At 41.9% G+C, this 22175-nt stretch overlaps 1 protein-coding gene across 13 annotated transcripts in view; it reads right to left on the bottom strand.

Moving 5' to 3' along the window:
- Positions 1-22175, bottom strand: part of LOC136442212 (probable voltage-dependent N-type calcium channel subunit alpha-1B) — a 152241-nt gene that overhangs the window by 120028 nt on the left and 10038 nt on the right. For 11 of the 13 annotated variants that reach the window (XM_066438955.1, XM_066438965.1, XM_066438966.1 and 8 more), the window contains exons 2-5: positions 20375-20505; positions 19846-19997; positions 15185-15418; positions 1883-1988 (exon numbers count right to left, since the gene is read on the bottom strand). In XM_066438955.1, coding sequence (XP_066295052.1) covers positions 1883-1988; positions 15185-15418; positions 19846-19997; positions 20375-20505 — 623 coding nt within the window. Of the gene's footprint in view, positions 1-1197; positions 1304-1882; positions 1989-15184; positions 15419-19845; positions 19998-20374; positions 20506-22175 lie in introns of all 13 variants that reach the window. The other 2 variants (XM_066438954.1, XM_066438959.1) reach the window with 1 other exon arrangement.

The raw sequence follows: 22175 nt of genomic DNA, 5'->3' as shown, positions 1-22175 counted from the left end.
ACACACGTTTACACAAAGAAACACACCGACCATAAAACAATACCTCACGGAGGGATAGACATATCGACTTTTAGTTGATAAGACATTTAGTTGATAAGACATTTAGTTAAAGACGTTTAGTTCTTATCTATCCGACAGGGAATACACCAGAGCATTAAGCTTATCAAGCTAGAACAGCCAGGAGGACTTCCAGTTAATGCAACCTTTTCTTCGTCCAATCTCTTTCCCGTGTGATTGAATCTCTTTCAGGCTAGAGAATTGTCCATGTGTCCACTCGCGGTTACGGCCTTGCCCTTCCTTCTAGTGTAAAAAGTTCCGAGAAAAAAATCGCGATGGTGTTCAAAACCTTGTCCTGCTGGATTTCCAGAGCAAAAATATTCCCCCTACTGTTAAAGTACCCAGCCACCTTTGAAACAAAGGGTACTAGTTTGGTATTGCTCATTTTTAAGTGCTTCGCTTCACTATTAAAAACCGCGCGGGTGCAACGTAAGCATTCTAGAAATACCCTCAACCCAACCTTAGTCCGAGGGCTATACCATACAGAACAAGCATGCGCAAACCGACAATTGTCGGTCTCAGTAGGACAAAGGTTAGTTGACAAGAAATACATCTTGTCTAAAACCGACAGGGACCAAACTAATAAGGACTAGTATTTTTGGTGCGCAGACATTGGCTGTCGTGCTAACTAGATTACTGACCGCCTCTTGTCAATTAGGACCAGACTAACCATAGAAAAACAACCGTGGTCGATTCAGCGTACTTGTAAATTCTAGCTGATTTGTAACTCACGTTTTCTGTCAGGTACTGCAGATTGTACATATGAGTTTCAAGATGTACCGATAAAAACGTGCTCTTTAGAAAATTAACCCTATTTTGCCACACAACCTCTGATATCAATGCGTAACTTTTGTAGCCAATGCGCTGCAACATTCTCCAAAGATGCAAAGATGACTTACCAACACCCCATTATACTTTCGACGTGTTAAACATCCCATAATATTCTGATATGCAAACAATGGCGTCACGATGCATTATTGCCTGAGAGAGTGACGTAATGTGTGACGTTTTGTTTACACAAAAACATTAAAAGCGACGACGCCATGCAAATCTGACGAAACATAGATCTAACACACGCATGCGCACAGATGATAATAGCAGACGACACTTTGTTGCAGCTGCTGGACGGTACCGACTTACCAGCTGTTCGGACAAAGGTGTCCGGTCGTCCTTCGGGAGGTGGTCCTCCAGGGCCAGGACGATACAATTTCCCACGATCGTACAGATGATGAAGTAGTCGAAAGGCGTGGAGAGGGGGAAGTCAAGGAAAGGCCCACAGCCCGACAGACGTGAGACAAGACAAGACAATGCCACAGGCGGAGCCAGGAATATCTGTACTAAACATTATCCCTGGACAAGGACAAGGACAAGGACAGGTAGCTTGCGTGACGTAATCTTCAAGCAGATGTGGGGAGGACAATCGAAGTTTTCCAAACAGCAGGCTTTTGTCGCCTGTACACAAATATCTGCAGACAGTCGGTGAGTTCAAAGAGGTGCCGCGCGTCAACTGTCTCTTGGGAAGCTACGATTTTTTTTCTATTTTGCCTGATTGTTTTTCGTCAGAAAAAAGACTTAGAAATGTCCACTTTTTCGTTATGAATTTAGGAAGTACAACTATTTCATCCAATATGTCAGCTTCAGCGAAATTCATAGAATTTGCTTTGAATTTCAGCTGAATTTGATCAAGCTATATATAGCAATCAAAAGGAAGAATTTTCTTTAAACGTGTACAATGATACAAGCAAACCTCCTTGTCCAAGGATAATATTTGCACAAGGCTACTACTAGTACACAGGAAAAAAAAAGCTCGACTTGGTCTACTCACCAGTTTGATGGAAAGCGGGGTCCTGTCCTTATTTGGAAGGTGGTCCTCCATCGCTAGAACCACACAGTTCGCCATGATAGTCATGAGAATAAAATATTCAAATGGCGTGAGGGGGATATCGTCAAGGAACGTGCGATAAACAAAAGTAAACATAAACATAAACAAAATTCAACACATGACGATACGAACACAAGACCAAGACGAACGGACGTCACATGCACAGGACAACTAAACGTTCAAACCACGTGCACGATACGTAAACAATACACAAACAGTACATAAACAATACATAAACAGTACATAAACAATACAGAAACGTGCATCGAAATCATTTCATATAATCCCGTGTATTATGCACAGAAATGGTCTCGATAAGCAAATGTGAAATTACCAGAATAAATTGGAAGAAAACGTGCCGGAAAAAAATGGTAATTTTATGTGAAGAGGATTGGGGATAAAAACTTGCGTACTCCTGTAGAAAAAAGGCGCCTTTCAAATTTGCTTGTGGCCGCACCTTGGCAAACATGTCGTGTTATATATACATAAAGTTATATCAGAGGCACGCACGAAAAAAGCTGCCATCGCACCAGCGCATGTCCAAGACATCCATATTGTCAAAAATGAGGTAGACTGTACTTGTAAAGAACGTCAGGGCAGAATTCTTTGAAGAAAAACAGAATGGGGCTGGAAAGCAACTTTTTATCAAAAGATGTTGACGCGTAGTTTTGAGGAGAACTCCACCTAACACACAGGATTTCTTTGCAGGTCATAAAACGATACTGAAGGGCATAGAGGCATGTCAAAATTAAATACAAGAGTTGATATCATGGCCTGAAATGACATTGCAAAATACATAATCAAGGGAGGAAAGTGACAATGATCTAGTACGACACCATGCACCGTCGAGACGTGTGATAGAACGTACTGCCGAAAATGCAAGATCTATATCAAATTTGGTTCAATCACAGCGGCAGGATAAACAATTTGAAAATACATAAAATGAAAATGACACTTGAGAAAGATTCCGCTCAAGAAATTCATCATACACGTGTAATAACAGTTACAAGAATATTCCTCAAACAGTGACTTGAAAGGAAAGGTAGCCAAATTTTCGACGTCTTCTGTACGTCTTGTTCATGGAGTGACCTCGTCTCGCGAGAACACGAGAGTAGGCCGAGACTTGTGAGGAAGATCTGATGATAGTTTGTATTCAGCCAGATGCAATGAAATGAATAATATAGACGTTTCAATTTTAGATATACATCCATTGGACATTCTAATCTATGCCCAAATAACACTAACGTTTTTCTCTCTCGTACCAGACTAACAACACTGGCTATATAATTTGCCAAGAAGGTTTGGCCACCATAGCAGGTATTCAAAATGTAATATGCGTATACGGCAATTAGCCTGCTATTTAAACCTATTAAACAGCGTATGCGCCGTGACTCTCCTGGCCAATAATTTCCTTTTTGCCGAATTCTACGATCCATACCCCTGTATCCTGTTTGAGGCTATGTGAAATGTGTGTGTGGGAGGGGGGGGGGGGGCGTGCTAGTAGTCAGCGAAATACATGACCGAGGATAATTACTGAACTAACTACACAATCAAAGCTAATTCCTAGTCTGCGACTTTATGACTACATTACACCGTGTGATTGGTACGTCATCACGTTTCGCCTTTCAATCGGTTGGTTGACGTGCGTCAGGACAGGTGCCGCCCACCCATGATGCATCACGCATGGCCGTTGCTGATGACGTCATCGGCCCCCAGCCACCTCCAACCTCCATTACAATCCATCAGTCGTGACCTTCTGGCATGAAGTACAGCGACCAATGACCCAGATAGGCTGGCAAATCGATTCGGAAATCTGAGCGCGCTGGAGCATCCAAAAACCTTGATTTCTATCCCTCAAACATCTACCAATACTCCGGAATCATTATCGTTATTTTTCCAGATATTTTAAAATCACAGGTGTTGAAAGTTGGAAAGGACATATGCATTGTTACGAATTTATGGGCGTGCACATTGTGGCAAGCGGTTCGATCTGCACACACACTAGAAGGTAAAGGAATTCTTTTGCACGAATATGACCCCGGCGGGGTCTCTGAGGAAGTGATGCATCGCTGATGCCGCTGTATTTTACGACACCGTGCAACAATTGCGGCAGACTGCATTTTTCAGCCGCCATTTTGTTTTAATACTGTCTCTGGCATGTAGTTCATGTTTTCTCTGAATAGACATTTAAGTCGAATCTGGCGAATGGTGCCGGTTGCCTTCTTAGTAAAGTGACCCTGTGCATATTTGAGTTTTGTTAACCGTTTTCTAATGGTGGATTACCGGGAAACGGTTAGCTCTACGCGGTAGGTTTAACCGAAAATGTACCCGTCCCTGATGGCGCCTTTTAAATTTTAAAACGAACACTTTTGCAGCTTTAGCACTCGGAGCGGTAATCTACTGATGGAAAATGTTTCCATTCAGAATACAAGATTCTAATACGGACACCTGGGTACCCGTGTCATGATGGCGAGTTGCCATGGCAACGGGTGAACTGTGTGATCCGGTCGTCTGATACGATTCAGGGAACGAGATGACCGGGCACGTTCCCAACATAAATACTCCCCCCCCCCCCCATTTAAAACCATCGCTGCATCGATCCCCCGAACCAATCAGTGCGTCCAAAGCCCGTTTTCCATTTTATTGCACAACCCATCAAAGGATCTGAGCGCCGCTTTCAAGATGCAATCGTGAAATAAGACGTTCCACACTTATGTGAATCGCTTGGTAAGAGAATGTTTCGCATTGAGGCGGGGCAGTTCGAAACGAGGAATCTCATTCATGAGTTTTTTTCGCCCCATAGGCTTACATGTTATAATACGTGTTTTACATGGGCGCGTTCGTAATGAAGATATGGAAATGCACCAATGTTAGTCATTTTATGTTGAGAACATTTACCCTAGATCATGTAAAAAAAATGCCAACAGTTTCACTACATACAATCTCTTTTTATATCAAACCTGAACTTAGCTACAGCCCGAAGAAAGGCGCATTTCCCAGCTGTAAAGCCGGCGTCACAATTCCTGCGAGCGTCGGCCGACTTTGTAGATCGCCCGAAGCTCGCCGAATTTCAAAATCGCCCGAGCGTCGACCGTATTTTCCAATGAAAATCTCGGGCGACGTTCGTTGAACACTAAAAACGAAAAGTCCCCCATGAGATCGTACCATCTCTTGGACATGGACGAAGTCAGTATCGACTAACCTGGTAAAAGGCCAATAGTTGGATCAACTTTTATTTCTAAAAATCGCCCGAAGCCCGCGTAATCGACAGGACGTCGGCCGTACTTCGGCCGAAAATGCACATTTGAAGCTCGCCAACACGTCGGCCGAGCTGAATTTCTTATTTGTGACGGGGGCTTAAGCGCATGACCGCATCACCTACAATGTCCGGCTGTGCACGTCCGACCTCGCGCGCGGCCGCCGAACTTTACCTGCTAATTTCTTCAGTTACAAACAAGCTTTCATCAGTTTGATCAATTGGGCTAGCTAAAAGGGAATTTCCCACCGATATAAACACACGTTCATGCAGCCGTTCATTTTTTGGCGTACGGACTCTTAAGGAGTCTACACGCGGAGTAACTTAGGAATGAGACCATAAACATCGTTTGACGCTCATGTGGTCATTCAAGAAATAGCTGATGGACCATATATAAATCAACCGAGATTCCTTACTTAAGTTCACAGCCGTAACGGAAACCTAGACGAAGTACATTTCTGTCTCCTTAGACGTGATTGTTTTTGACTACGTGTGCTGTTTCAGAAAGCTGACGATGCTACTTGGGTGCCACGTAAGAGATATTCAGCATGCGTATACATCGTTAAGGTTGAGAAATGCGTGCCTGAATGGCACAAAAGAAGATAAAATCATAAAAAGAAAGAGTTTAAGAACTTACATTGCAACTTAGAAGGTCTATAAACATTAAAATACATTTTTTATGGGCTAGAAAAATGCTTGCAGAGGAATTTCGCCTGTCTTGCATGGTGATATTCAATCATGGATGGTACTCTTAAGTTCTGTACATGTTGGCTAAACATAGGCAAACGTATGCAGGCTTATCTACAAGCACTAGGCTTATCAAAAGAACTAGCACGTCAGTATCAATTTGCTGACACGGAGGTCATGTACATTGAAGGAAAAAAGGGCGGGAAATCTACTAGATCGTTTGAAGCTGGGACACTGGTATTTTCAACGTGTGTGTTCGGCCCAGAACCAAGCGGTCCCGGGTTCGAATCCCCCTGACGCCACCGATGTTGTGCCCTTGGGAAAGACATTTTACACGACTTTCCTCATGAGTGAAAATGGGTATGTTGTTCTGTGTACGTGGCACTGTTAAAATAAGTTAAGAAAAACTTGAGTGCAGTGCCACGTCGTCCCTGTCTGTCAAAAAGGGAAGTAAAAAAAATGCAGGAAGTCTTGTTTTGAATTTCATCAATCAGATGTCATATATATATTTTTTTATGTCTATTGCCAGCGGCTAGGTTCGGCAGACGTCGGTCGAGTAATCGGAAACACAATTGTTTTTCCTTATCCTAAGGTATCGTCTGTCATATCTAGTCATCTTCTGAAACATTAGAGTATGCTACAGAGGTGAAGTTGCGACACTATTGGACATGAACAGGCAGGGGATTGTAAACTCGTTTGGCAGGCCAAGATCTGGGCTCTCCTCCAAGGTTTTCGACCGCTTGGCCCCGTGTTTTGAAACCCGGCCAAAGATTCTACAAAACCAGCTTAGACAGGCAGTCCTTTTAGATGTATAACCAACCCCCGTCCCTTCCAATGGCTTCAGTTGCCCCCACCCTCATCGAAATGGCTGCCAACGTAATCATGAATATTTCCCATTCAAACTCGTTTAGACAAACTGTGCCCCATAAATTGTCCGTCTGACGAAATTACTGGCGGTCACGACGCGTTTCGAGTACATTTCAATTTCGGCAAAGCAGGGCGTATCGACAGAAATACGATCTAGGGGGATAAAGGTTTTGTTGAGATGGGCTTTCTCCCTATTGTCCGTTTATAGACTTTGAAACACGACGCACAGCCCTATTCAGTAGTAATGTAAGTAAAACCATTCAGAGCGCGTGTGCTGTCACAGTACGTAGCAAGAGTCCGTAGGACACAAACCTCCGTGAAGTAAGTATGGTGTTTGCGGTGTGGGCTTGAGTGTTTGATATCCTTTGTACCAGGAATAACAATTTCTTTAAAAAAAAATGTCTCCATTTTATACAGGTAGTTGTTTATTATAACACTAGGCAGTAGAGCTAGCTGACGCATAACTTCTGCTTGGAGAGTAGCTTATTGGTCACAGCTTTTTTAACACCGGCTACCATTAGGCAAACGACAGCTGACTTGATGGGCTGTACCACAATAACTTCGAGATGGGGGTGTCGATCTTTAATTCTCCGAAACCTGAAAATACTGCAACGGGACCCAGAATCACCGAGTTCCATCGGTACCCCAATAACTACCAACATGCCAAAATTCAAACAAATCCATCAAAAGGATGCGAACTCACAAACTCAGACAAAAACCGTACCCCTGTCGGAGGTCACTGACCTCATTCCCGGAGATAACAATGTTAAAGCGAAATATAAGCTGACCATTGCATTACTGGGATGTGTAATTCTATTTCACAATCTTTTCCGATCTGTATAGTCATCGTTTTTTAGCACCAGGTCAGGATATGTTTAAGATAGGATTTCAGATAGCCTTTAGGCTTAATTTCCGGCTTGGAAACTTTAAAGGTAACCCAAGCAATATTAGGGCCCGAAAATCGGATTTTGAAAGTCAATTTATTCAGTAATTTCTATACATGATAAGTTCAAACAAAACTATCACTATGTACATAGCAACGCCCATCATGCAAAAATATGACATTGTTGTGATGTGAAAACTCACTGAAAATTGTGAGTTTTAGTAGGCTCGTGAAACTAAAGGGATCATCGTACAGCACGATTTGGCGCGGTTTTGAAATGCTCAAAGTATGAAGTTATTACGCAAATGTGCTAAACAATGTTAGTAATGTCACTACCGTAAAAATTTCAGCATTTTTTTATCTTTATTTTTTGGGGCCCTAATATTGCATTGGTTGCCTATAACCCACATGACGTTTAGACAGACTGGAGCCAACAACGCCCTGGGAGGTTTGAGCTCTAAGAACAGGAAGGAAGAATAAAGAAAAGATGGGCGTGTCTGCTTCCGTTCGTTAATCTTAGTTCAAAGACAAACATTATTCCGTTGTGTATTTAATTCTCCCTGTCTAAATCATCTCATATTTTCAAATGCAAAGCATGGATAGCTTTGATGGTAGCCAATGTGCTTTTCTGTTGTAACAGACTAAATAAAGGGGCGCTGAGATAGCGCCCCCCTCCCCACCACACACAAACCGCAACACATTCTTTCCTGCCATGGTACAGTATAAGGCTACATGGATGATTAGCAAGTTTTTGGAACTTCAAATCTACATAGAATATCAAACATATGAATATCGAGTTATACTTTTGAAATACGACAGTCGCTTCTGGGGACATACGTTTCGGACGTCAAGCGAATTATTGCAGGCGCAGCTATAAAGTATTGACGTCATTTAGAGGCAATTTACACGTGCGTTATGAGTCTGATAACTGTTGATATATCATATTTCTCCCTTCTTCAATCATCATCAATCCAGGGTGTTAGCACCCCTCCCTTGACTGACTTCAGTTACGCGGTTCTTGGCCATGTAGGGCCCAGGTGTTTAAAGGCACGCAGGGCATTTTATGAGGCTTGAATACTGGAAATATTCTAGTTGCTGTAATCTTTATGAAATTGACATTCAATGCCACTGTTTAACACATTTGGGTGCGGATTTCTGATCAGAAGTGCTCAAAAGCTTCACAAAAATAAGTTACATGGTGATCTTTTAGTTTCACGTGCCTAGTGTAAATAGACCGATACCCGCCCACCTCCGTCAAAACGTAAAAATGCAAAATCAAAACATAAAATTGCAAATATTTGACGGACATGCAGTCACTCTCTCATTGGTCGAAACGCTAATTATGATGGACACTCAGGATCGGTCTATCAGGGCTTGGATTTTCTATCAGTTCTCACCACTCAACAACATCGTATCTTTGCTTCTTTAATGTCGATATGTAATGGTATAGTGTTATTGAAACTTACGACGCGTAGGAATGACTAGAAATCGGAGTTCTTTTATTCAAGTTTCAAGCCTCATAAAATGCTCCGGATGCCTTTGACTAGGTTGTCCCTACGTCTAATACCGCCCTCTGTGTCTATAAACCTCCTTGATTATCTAGATAGCTCAGAAAAATTCGTATTCCTTATGAAACTAGACAAGGCATATTTCATAAACCCTGTATGCTCATACATCTACAACTGCCTTAAGAAGCGACTCGAGATAGAAACTGAACCTGGACATAGCGGTATCAATTGGTCATTAGATGTAGTTAGATATCACGTTTTGTTATCACTGTAACTATACTTCTGCTTGTCACCATGATCTGTACTTAGTTCATCAGAGCATAAACGTGCAATAAAGGTCTTTCGTTATTTTTTATAACCATATTAGAACACTCCACAAAACCGTTTCGAATTTCACGACATCTGACAAAATTACATGAGGTCCCACCATAGGCCATGACTTAGTGCACAAAGGTCCCTGACCACCATTGCAAATATCTGTATAAATGCTGCCAACGTGCTGTTTTATAAAAACATATATAGTTGTTCATATATGTTGTATTATGTGTTCCTCACTATGATTTCATTATCATTTTCTGTATATACGCTCGATTTTTGTTACATAATTCATTTACCAACTATCCTATGTTATTTGTGCCCTCTTGGAAATCAAGAATCTAGTTGTAGGGGCTACCCAGATGTTTTGAAGACGAAATAAATAAATACATTTACATAACAGCAAAAAAGTAACGGCTCAATTCGGTTTGACAGGGGATTGAAAATAATATCATCATCACAGATCAAATATGATATCTAGAATTTCTTCCCGCGCTTTTGGTAATAGATAAACATATGACATCTCCAATGCTATGATCTTAATACAGATGGAATGCGAGCAATCCCATGACACACCGCTGTCATTCTGTACACTGATCTTCTCCTCATGAATATTTAATGAGGAGGTCAGGGCAACCTGCTGGGGGCAACCAACCAGCAGTTTTCACACAGAAGGTCTGGTATTTCACAGACTGACAAACCAAAACAAGATGACCTAGAGATACGGTTATTCTACACGATAAGGATCGGAATTTTGTCTGATTCAAATAAAAAAAAAGAAAGCGAAGCATAAAATACGCTGACTTGAAGGACTGAACCATAAGCTACCAGTCAAACTAAACTGAATTAAGAACGTGTTTGAGAATTGAATGAAATGTTGAGTATGCATTTGAAAAGGGCTGAATTGGCAAGGAATATTTTTTCGTCAAATCTCCTACTAGTATTTCATATAGGAGCCCATCCTTTGGCAATAAGATGTCATTTCTGCAGAAAAGTTATCCAATTTATTCTTGATTCACAATTTAGATACGACTGACTGACACAAAATTCGATAAATTGTGTCTTTTTCAATCGAAAATTAAAAGAACATAACCTACCTAAAATGCATCCTTTTGGGACCCTAGCAGTACGTTTTACCACTCAGAATAGCTGACTATGACAAAACCTTTTACCTTAAAATTTTCTTACATAACACTATCTAGAGGGAGGGTAAAGAAATTGGATTTTTAGGAGAGGGGTTGCCCATAGAAATATCATTAGGTAGCTAGGCGGGGAAAAGATATTCTACGCTTCAAGAAATGACCCTATCCGCACTGCCAAAATGGCGTTCTAACGACACCGACCCAACCAGCGGGCGGACTAAACGTTTGACTTGATGCTTTCATCCGGAATGATTGACGTGCAATTCGGACGATAAGAAAGAAAATTAGAACGCCGATATCGAGCTTGGCTATTCCATGGAGAGCCGGGCGATAGATCTAGCCGATGCGTGGTAGGTTGAACGACCCATGCCCTACTCGCATCACACAAAACTACCGCGCGGAAAAGAAATAATATCAAATAAAAAAAACAACAAGAAAACAAGACGACATCCACACCAAAGCTATACAAAAAATAGCCTTTTTCTTTTGACCTTTTTCCCTCAGATTCTGAAAACCGCCGCGCGGAAAATGAATAATATCAAAGCAAACAAAAAAACAAAACGACATCCACACCAAAGCTATGCAAAAATAGCCTTTTCTTTTGATATTTTCCCTCAGATTCTGATTATATACAGTCGCACTGTTGAATATAGAATGTCCCGTCCATGGTGCTGAATCAGCTATCCAATGGCGATTATCAGTTAAGCTGCACTCAGATCTTCGTCTCTATTTCTAATTATTAATCTGTTTACGTGCGCTGAGCTGTCAAAATACATATTTTAGAAAAGTCAACCAACGCGTACGTTTGGTCTGGGATGTAATAGATCTTTAATGACGTCACCCCTTGCGTATATTGAAGGGATGTCTTTATAGCCCAACTGGTAGAAGCCTCACAGTTGAGCTCCTGGTTCCAATTGGTTGCTAACTGGGGGACCCCGTTTTATTCCTGGGTCAGGACATCTCGGTTGGAGCTGTACCCGTCTTTCGGAAGGGACTTAAAATTGGGATCCCGTGTTCAAGGAGATGCCTCGAACACCTGTATGAATATACCCTGCTACTAAAACAGCAAGGAAACCTGCAGCCCTATATTTCACGCACTACAAGGGTCTGTACGAATGAAGAACCATCTAAACGCCATAAGATATTAGTTTCCCCAATCCAAGTAACGCCCAAGTTATCCAGTACACCTCTACGTACGTTTTGAAAACCACGTCAGCCTACCACCCAGACTACCACTAGTAACAGTGACCAAAATAAACAACATCCAATCTAACAGTACTAGTGTAGCCAAGAGTACATGAAATAGATATTGAGATCCAAACGTTGGGTACAAACGCGTATTCTATTCAGCCAGGACGTAAATTGCTGTCCTAAATAGGTACATGCTCTCAGGCTACGGAAAAAATGAAAGGGCTTTTTATCTTTAAATAGAAACCTTTCGCCAGGAAAAAAAATGGGCAACTTGAAATCTACACCGGTGTTATTAATGATATAGACAGGTGATAGTTTTGTTTTTTGTCGTCATCTAATAAGTCTTAATGAACATGAAGTCATTTATAAGACACTGGTATTTTAGTCCAACCAGCACAAGATAACGACGTGTTTTGCTTTTTGCTGTATTCAAGCTAGAATTTACACAGTCATTAAAGAAAGGTATCTCCTAAAAACCTTTATACAATCTACTCCCCTCTACAGCCGGTAGCTTTAATTTGTAACCCAGTCGTCATCGCACCTTTACTACATAGCTAGTAATTAACAAGGGCTCAGGGGTTTTAGACTGGGTCGATGAGTCATTTTACCCAAGGGTCATTTCGCGCAAGAAAGCAAGATGGCGGCACATATTGCAAGGTGCATCGCTTGCAAAAATTACAAGAACATAATTTGACAGAAACACCGTCATTTTCTACAAAAATAAACAACATAATTCACGAAGAGAAATGATAATATCTTCTATACTGACTGATTTAAATTTCGACCAATAACGACATCGGATTTATTTCTGAGGAATGAAAGAAATTTTGCGATTGCCGGTTTTTGTATGTCAATCAATCATTTAGAGGTACCTGCTAGTGGTTCGGGTAGCTAGTAAGCAAAGCACCCGGAAACGTGTTTAAGCATCTGAAGAACATAAAGTTTACGATGGTGTCTGAACAGCTAAAGGGGTAATGCTTGACGCCAAATTAGTAATATTCATATTGTGCGTAAATATTACGACGCGCTATTTCCGCCCTCTTAAAACCTTCAATGCGCAATCTTGCATATAAAGGATCAGGAAATTAATCATAGCATACATGGTGCATGTTGAGAGCAGTTTGATATATTAGGAATGGCTTAAGATAAGAATAGGTAAGTTCTAGATTAGACACCCCCCCCCCCCCCGTTCTTGTCATAGTGCCAAGTGATTCCTTTAATTTCCGGGGCGCTGTATAATGTATCGTACTGAAGCCATGACCGTGTGCCAGGTCGTGCAATCCATGGTCGCTATTCCCGTGTAATTGTGTTGAGTACACTCTGCAAACAAGCGGCAAGGCGTGTACGCGTGTGTCGTTTGCCAAGTCGGATACTCCAACGTCCCCGGGGGAAACTGTGCGTAGCCTCTACCAGGCCTTCCTACGGGCGTATGGATCGTAGAATTCGGGGGAAACTGTGCGTAGCCTCCACCAGGCCTTCCTACGGGCGTATGGATCGTAGAATTCGGGGAAAACAGTGCGTAGCCTACATCAGGCCCTCCTACGGGCGTATTGATCGTAGAATTCGGGGGAAACTGTGCGTAGCCTCCACCAGGCCTTCCTACGGGCGTATGAATCATAGAATTCGGGGGAAACTGTGCGTAGCCTCCACCAGGCCCTACTACGGGCGTATGGATCGTAGAATTCGGCAGAAAAAGGCGGAATAAATAGCAAGTAGAGTCAGTCATTTCGCCATATGAAACCCTGGCAAATATTTTCCCTATAGCCTGCGTAGTTAGACTAGTAAAGACTAAACTGTGCGCCCTAACGTTGTGTGTTAGAGCAGATATCTCCTCTTTATACATCGTTGCATGGTGTGGGTTGGGAATGATTTTTGTCCTCCCTACCTATCAATGAAGAAAATAAAAAATAAAAAAAGGTGTGTCCGAAATTCAAATGGCTGAAGCGAACAGAGTGAATAGGATTAAGAGGCCCTATGGGACAGGCGAGGGCGGCCGTCAGTTGTCCATTGTGAGTAGAATCGCTGGTAATTACTATAAAATGCACTACATTGTGATCGGGGCTGCCACAGTGGATTTACGGTATTTGCGTGCCCATACACGAACCCCGACCCCCACACACATAGCCTCCACCAGGCCTTCCTACGGGCATATGGATCGTAGAATTCGGCAGAAAAAGGAATATATAGCCAGTAGAGTCAGTCTACGGTGAAGATCACATTTCTTCCGCGTACGGAGCCTGCAAATGAAACCCTGGCAAATATTCTCCCTATAGCCGGCGTAGTTATAGTCTGGTAGAGACTAACACACCCTCCGGGCCGCTACTTCGAGAAGGGCTAAGCTAACAGTCTGCTAGAGAATCGCCAGTTCAAATTGTACCTAGCCTTCACGTCGGCATTTTTACCTCCGCCTATTTCGTCAAAGAGGGCGTGTTCGTGAGGCGTATCTCTGGGGATATGTTTGGTGGAGAAAAACTGACGTATGACGGAGAGAGGATGCGGAGGGCGTGGGACCTCACCTGTCAATCTTAATTTACGGTCAAATTAACAACACCGTTTGTGCAAATGCCACGCTAGCGACTCGACTATAGGCAGTGCACTACCACCAACCGATAGCATCTGCGATGAGAGCGCGCTTCAATCCAGTAAAATAGAAAGAAAGCCCCGTAAAACGTATATTGGACATATTGGACAATATGTACGCCGTTAAACGGTGTGTGGATGAAAAATTCAATTTTCCCGAACCTTTGGTCTTCCGTAATACTGGGCTTTCGCGGGGAGGGGGGTTGGGGTGCTAGCAATGTACGATGTATATATATATATATGAAAGTCACGAAGATATAAACTGAAAGGAAAGCATACGGTAGCTAGCGCTAGAGGTATGGAACCATTTTGTTAGGTTGGTATGATGGCGGACGGTGACTCGTTTCTCCTAATGCGATGCGCGCTATGGCAGGCACGGGCGGCTGATTACTTGTCACAATATGGGACGGGGCTATAACACGGGCTGTACAACAAGTCATTTCATCCACCCATCCCACCGTTAATTAGCACAATTACGGCGGACAGCACACAGATACATCCATCTCAATATATATTCTTATATACCAGGATATGGTTATACATAAACCATGCATATATTATACGGGGGAACTGGCGGTATTTAATAATACACGCCTGTTCTCCCATAGGAGCGTGCGCTAATTGCGGGGAAAATACATTTCGAAAAAAAAATAACACACACCCTGTAAAACATCAATTGCACAAACATCAAACATATTTGATACTATTGTTGGTACGAACACACAAAGAGAGCGGAGACATGAAAACACATATTAAACATGTACGTAACACTACAGGTGTTGTGTTACATCACGTAGGTAGCTTGAAAAAGGATATCCCCACTCTGTGATTCTCTTGCAGTACCTCCGGATGATGTTGTCTTCGCGGAGGATGAAGAGAGAGCGGTTGTCGGTGATACAGTTCTTCTGTGCGGGGATGGGGTTGTAGTAGGCCATGGTACGGGCCCGTCGGGCCACCGTGTGCTTGTACTTCCGGCGTTCCTCCAGTTGCCGCCGCCGTTCCTCTGGATTCATGGGCGGCCCGGCCCCCGAAGCCGAGAAGGAAGCCATCCTGGATAGAAACACGCAGAAAGAACGCACAGCTCAGCACAACCCAGCTCATTAAATCCTAACGGTTCCGGGTTCGAATCTCACGACGCATGTGGGTTCGCCATGGCTGGGATACGGGGGGAGAGGAGTCGACAAGCGGTCATGCCGGACCGGGCTTTAAGCCCATTTTGGCTGAGAAAGGCTCACACGATAAAGACGTCCATACAGCAGGCGGTGAGGAATACATTATTTATCCGGGTGGCATAGAAGCAGGTTGTTGTGTCCCTTCCAACCAATCAGAGCGCGGAACGTACGAAGATGCGTCCCGCGGACCAATGACGTTCCATCCAGTGGTGATGTCATCAACCATCTCTTTAACCCCCTTTTATCTTTCAATTGAACATTAGAAAAAGACAGATATCTATGCAAACAATAGTCAATGTATTCTTATGAAAAAACCTTTCAGGCGTAAGCAATGCTCTCAGTGCTACCCAGTATGTAATAATAGAACTACAGGTAGATAAATCGAACATAGCCTTTCTTTGCTACCCGCTATTGTATTACCGCGTTGTGCAATACAAGTATTTCATAATTTTGTTTTACCTAAAATGCATTAAATGTGGACCTTTTATGTCTATATTTTTCTTTCGAAGCCTTTTATTATAATAGTGTATTCCAACGATTGGCATATTTTTTCCCGTATGGTTGCATTTTGACGTTTTTAGCCATTTGTAGCGTGTGATAGTATTTCATAATTTTGTTTTACCTAAAATGCATTAAATGTGGACCTTTAATGTCTATTTTTTTTCTTTCGATGGCTTTGAAAAAAATATAGTGTATTTCAACGGTTGCCATCTTTTTCTCCGTATGGTTGCATTTTTTACGTTTTTAACCATTTGTAGCGTATGGTAGTATTTCATGATTTTGTTTGACCTAAAATGCATTAAATGTGGATCTTTTATGTCTATATTTTTCTTTCGATGGCTTTTAAAAATATAATATCTTAACGGCTGCCATCTTTTTCCGTATGATTGCATTTTGACATTTTCAACTATTTGTATCGTATGGTAGTATTTCATCATTTAGTTTTACCTAAAACGCATTAAATGTGGACCTTTTATGTTTATTTTTCTTTCGATGGCTTTTGAAAATTTTAATATCTTAACGGCTGCCATCTTTTTCCGTATGGTTGCATCTTGCCGTTTTTAACCGTTTGTAGCGTATGTCCCAACATGGGGTATTGACCGGACATGTGTACACTGCGGTCAGGGAGTATTTCCTCATTATGTTGGGCGAAGAAATGAGGCGTATATATACGTAAATTCCCCATGTGCCTCGCAGTTAATGAGGTACGTGTTGTTTTGACAAACATGGTCGATTTACGACCGCTTGTTCAGGACAAATTTGAACGCCAAGTTTTCATACGCCTTAAGCTTGCACTGGACACACACAAAAAAATAGAGGAAGCACACGAGCATGACGAAGAAAAGGTTATGGATATGAACGTAGCGTGAGGACACACCTTACCAGTCCTTGAGCACAGATGAAACGAAGTATCTACATGAATAATTTATCCACCCATACCGAGTTATCTCTGCGAAATTAGAACCGAATAATGGGATCGTAGCTTCATTATGAAAATGTGACACGAAATTAAGCACGTGCAACTAGAATGTTTTTTTTAAATATCTTAATAGTATGGCAACGAATGTAAATATGAGCTAGGAATTTCATTGTTTTATGATATATAAAAAGGGCATATGTGACGTGGGAAATATGAAATTAAGAATCAAAACTCCTACGCAGCTGAATTGACTACGAATTAAACGTAATGATAATATCTCTTTGCCCGCTGTCAAGTTAATCTCTTTATCGTTACCAGCCAATGCCAGGGCTCGATTTGTGCGTAGAATGGTGCTAAACAATATTGACATTTGCCCTACCATATGTCAGTAATCATTTGACGGACTGCCTCTTTTAAACCAGTCAATCGCGACTAATGAATGGATCATACATTGTTTGCCATGTTCGTTTTGACATCGGCAGTACCACAAACGATAAATATCAGTCTCAACAAAAATTAAGACGGAAAATTGTTTCTTTTTTGTGCTTTTCTATCTCGTTTATGGTAAACTCTGAGCGAATCAGGCATGTAGGATTGAAATGAACACGACATATGTCTCGTTTGTGAGATTTGTGGACGTCATATTATAAGAGACGTCTTTTTGTGGTCCTAGCGTTTGTTCAAACTGACGTGTATGCGGCCGTCTATAAAGCCCTGGTACCTGGAGGGTCTCCTGGGGGAATTGGGATCACCTTTTCATCATGAATGTCTGCGTATGTCCCGCAAACCCCTGTCACGGCACAATGGTGTGTTAGCACGCGTCTTTTCTTTGATGTTTTTTTGTTGTCTGATGTATGAAAGGGATTCCGATGGGTTTATCAAGCTGGCTATCAATGATATTACGCCGTATATTACGACATGCTCGCACGATATTAGCTTCTGAATTTTATTCAGGATTTCTGTTTCTGAAATGATAATAGTAGAAGCACGAATTGAAAACCGGCCTGAACTTGTTTTCTTGTCAATGTACAAGTGAAGTTAATAGACACAATTTAAACTTGACCAAAAAGATTTTATCATAAATAGTAAAAATAAACACAAATTTCCAGACGTAACGAATTCCCTGTTTTTTTGTCTATTAAATCGTGCTCTCTTTTCCTTTTCACCGAACCCTACAAATTCTATAGAGAAGGCCAAAACAAAGTTTCTATTTTCCTTTAAATTAAAAATAAATCACATTAAATATTTCCTCTATCCGAATACTTAGACTTTACAAGATGGAACCACCCACATAGGTAGATAGATCGTTCCATGGAATATATCTCGGTTATTCGGCCGGTTAACGCTATAATAAAGATCGCAGAGACAAAAATTAGATCTTAATTGCCAGTCTTTTCTTGGATATAGCGGCAGTATGTGCTCAAACTTCAACCTATATCCTATCTCCTTTGACATTTTCAAAATCGTTTTGTGGGATTCACCGAATTATGAGGGAAAAAAGCCGCTCTTTTCGCCCTAGTCCAGCGACTTTGTTGTCATTAATGACGTTTGTCTTATCTACAAAGAGCAGAAGAGCTGTTTTATTTCCTAAAAGGGCTCCGGGATTGAGGTCACAAGCCCAACTACCGTACCGGAATATCGATTTCGGGGAAGCAACAAATGGAAGCGACGCCGCGCATATGTTAAACGGCGCGCCCTAGCGGTAATGTTTCCAATTACATGCAGTTTACGACGCCATTACATGCCTATTACGTAACCTCCGTTGCAGGCTTCCCCACGGTGATTTTTCAACTTATCGGGGACAGATTCTTTGGCTGGGGGCCGTTTCTGCTTGGGGACCGTAACTGCTGGGGCCCCGTATCTGCTTGGGGTGTACGGTCCCCAAGCAGATACGGCCCCGTAGCCAAATAATCTGGCCCCGATAAGTTGAAAAATCTCCCTGGGTAAGCCTGCAACGGAGGCTACCCATTACACATTTTCACGGGTGACTGAAAATCCGGGTGTGTTCTTCGTTTAGTGTAACGAAACCGGTGAATAGATGATGCTGAATTCTATTCTTCGAGAATAATTGTAAATGTGACTTTAGAAAACAAAACTAGTGTGGTTTCAAAACAGACGAGGGAAATAATTACGAGAGTTTTTTTAGACATCTCTGGGGCGGGCCGAAAATTGGACCGTGTTCTTCTTTTAATTTCGTGTAACAAAACCGGTGAATATATGATTCTGAATTATTTTCTTTAAGGAAATTTGTAAATGTTACATTATCAAACGAAACTAGTCCGGTTTCAAAACAGATGAGGGAAATAATTACGATTTTTTTAAAGACGCCTCTGGGGCGGAGCCTTGTTTAAAGTATTGGGCCTGGTTTGTTTCTGTATATCGCCATATGATAATCAAATTAACAGCAGCCTAGCTGCATGGTAGCCTTCATTTCAGACTTGGCTGTTTTCTCTTCCAAATTACCATTTTCTTATTACTAGTACATTTTCTTCTTCTTATTGCTGGCCGAAAATAAGAAGGAAAAAATGGAATAAGAAAACGGTAACTTGAAAAAGAAAACAGCCGGAAGAAGTCTGCAATGCAGGCTAGCTGTATGGCATGGTTGTAACAGTGGGGTTCAAGCGCCACTAAACTGACCGGTTTAACTGGTCCGGACCTTTTAGCCTTGCGGTTATGGCTTGCGGCCTGTGGATTGGCGGGCCCGGGTTCGATCCCCAGGAGACTGTTCTACTCGCCTCGTGTGTTTCATGGTTCCATACATTGACTATAATTGATCGACAGGAGATCTTACAATTGATTGACAGGAGATCTTATAATTGACTGACGGGAGCTCTTATAATTGATTGACAGGAGATCTTATAATTGATTGACAGGAGCAGACTTACTCCAGGTCCTTCTGTAGTGACGTGGCGACGCGCGAGGCCTGTGATGAGGCCATGGCGGCTTCCCTGTGACCGGACGTCATCCCATCTCGTCTGCCCATGCGCGGGGAACCCTCGTATTGGTACCCATCCTGACCGTCGAGCTGGTCCGGAACCTGAATAAACAAAAGGATCTCATTTTTAGACTAATTAGAACTTCAAAGCGTAAAAGATTACCTAGACTACACACAAACAGATTTATCTGTTCATAGCACACCAGAGCTCAGAGTCTTTCCAATTCTATAAATATGCCGAACAAAGCAATCTTTCTCACTGTTTCATAACCTTCCCCAAATGTAGACGGAGGACGCTACAAACTAACTACTATATTTCAGCCACTGCTCACTGAGTCACGTGTCTGCAATCTGCATAAATGATGTCATGTAGAGGATCGTTCTATTGTCGTTCAGTCAAAAATCTAGATAAGTCAACTTCTTTCAAAAAACGTTTAGACTTAGGAAATGTTTTAAAGATTTTTGGCATTTTGACTTACCGACAGCGCGCCGGGATCACCAGATTGCATGATCTGCTCATGCGCAGAGTAGTCCCGCCGGATGGGCTGCTTCTTCTGCTCGACGTTGAACTTTAACAGACCAGAGGCGACATTCGCCAGGCCGCGGGACGCTGCAAGGCACAAGAAAGACGTTAGCTTGAGGTGGTCTTGTTGTTGACTTAGAATCTAAAGGTCCTGGGTTCAAATCCCTAGCAGACCCCAAAGTTGTGCACTTGGGAAAGGTATTTAACACCTATTTGCTCACTCTACTTACTACATGTGAAAATGAGTACTTTAGATCTTCTCGAATGGGACGTAAAGCCGGTGGTTACGTCTTTGAGGAGAAACACATCTCGAGCACGTTAAAGGAAGCTCAAGCAATAATTAGGGCCTGAAAATCGGATTTTGAAAGTCAATGTTTTTAGTCATTTCTATACATGATTAGTTCAAAAACATTATCACAATGTATAACATCGTCCATGATGCAAAATTCGACGTTGTTGTGACGTGAGAGCTCACTGAAAATCGTGGCCGGAGGCGAAACTAAGGGGATCATCGTACAGCACGATTTTGCGCTGTTTTAAAGTGCTCAAAGTATGAAGTTTTTAGGCAAATGCGCTAAACAATGTTAGTAAATGTCACTACCATAAAGATTTCAGCATTTTTTTTAATTTCAGTTTTTTTGCCCCTAACATTACTTTGGTTGCCTTTAAAGAACCCACCACACTTATGGACAAGAGTAGGGGTCCATCCTGGTGTGAGTGGACCAGGCATGTATCAGTCTAGTCTTACGCTGCTTGCAAAACTGGTGCAAAACTAGTGTGTTACACCAAAAAGCAGTTGACCGGTTATACGGAACAAACAAAAGCTTAATCTTTGAAGACTGAGTTAACCTGTTATTTCCAACAAAAATTGGTTTACTTCCCTTTTTTGAAAGTAGGAGTAAAAAAAACAAGTATGTATATACACTATAGGGCCCGACAACCATCGATTTCCCTGAATAGAGACGGGGGCGCCACCAGCTATCTACATTTGCTCAAAGCAAATAACTGGGTATCATGATGAAAATTGCTGAGCCTATGCTACTGTTTCACGATAGCTACGCCCCCCCCCCCCCAGGTACGCACATGGTACATTCTCAGTGGTTGATAGATTTGATTACATACTGAGAGGAGACAATCCTTACTGTGTTCAAATTGGTATATACATCAAAGAATGTTTGGACATAAGAACAAGTAATGTATAAGTATACGACACGCTAAATTTCAATATGTTGCCCTATTCCATATGATTGTATGTAAACAAACTCATTAGTTTGAACTTGTTTGTTGGCATGTATGTATGTATGTATGTATGTATGTATGTATGTATGTATAGATTAAGTAGACCTTACGAGAGTCGCTGTACTTTTGTTGTGTCAATAAAGATTGTATTGTATTGTATTGTATTTTGATAACAAAACAACATTACCTGAGACAAGTAGAGAAATATTCTGACGATGACTGCTTTACTTTACCTTTAATGATATTAGATTAGCACACTAGTTTGAATATGTCGTAGTCGTTAATATTCCATGTTATTTGCTATACATTGTACCTAATGCAATTGTTGTGCAATGAAGTTTGACCTGACTTGACTTGACTATATTCCGGCCTTGAAAAGCATGACCTTTGATAAGGCACGCTGCACACCGAAACAGACAACAACAAAAGAAAACCGTTTGTCCGTGGCAGAACGACCTGTCCTATTGTTCGCCCTGTACAACCCGATTAACTACACAACGGCTTAGTCATCGATTCTC

Source organism: Branchiostoma lanceolatum, chromosome 9 (genome assembly GCF_035083965.1).
Source record: "Branchiostoma lanceolatum isolate klBraLanc5 chromosome 9, klBraLanc5.hap2, whole genome shotgun sequence".
NCBI classification, from domain to species: domain Eukaryota; kingdom Metazoa; phylum Chordata; class Leptocardii; order Amphioxiformes; family Branchiostomatidae; genus Branchiostoma; species Branchiostoma lanceolatum.
Note: the sequence above shows the minus strand (reverse complement) of the source record. Positions and strands in the feature narration are given on the sequence as shown.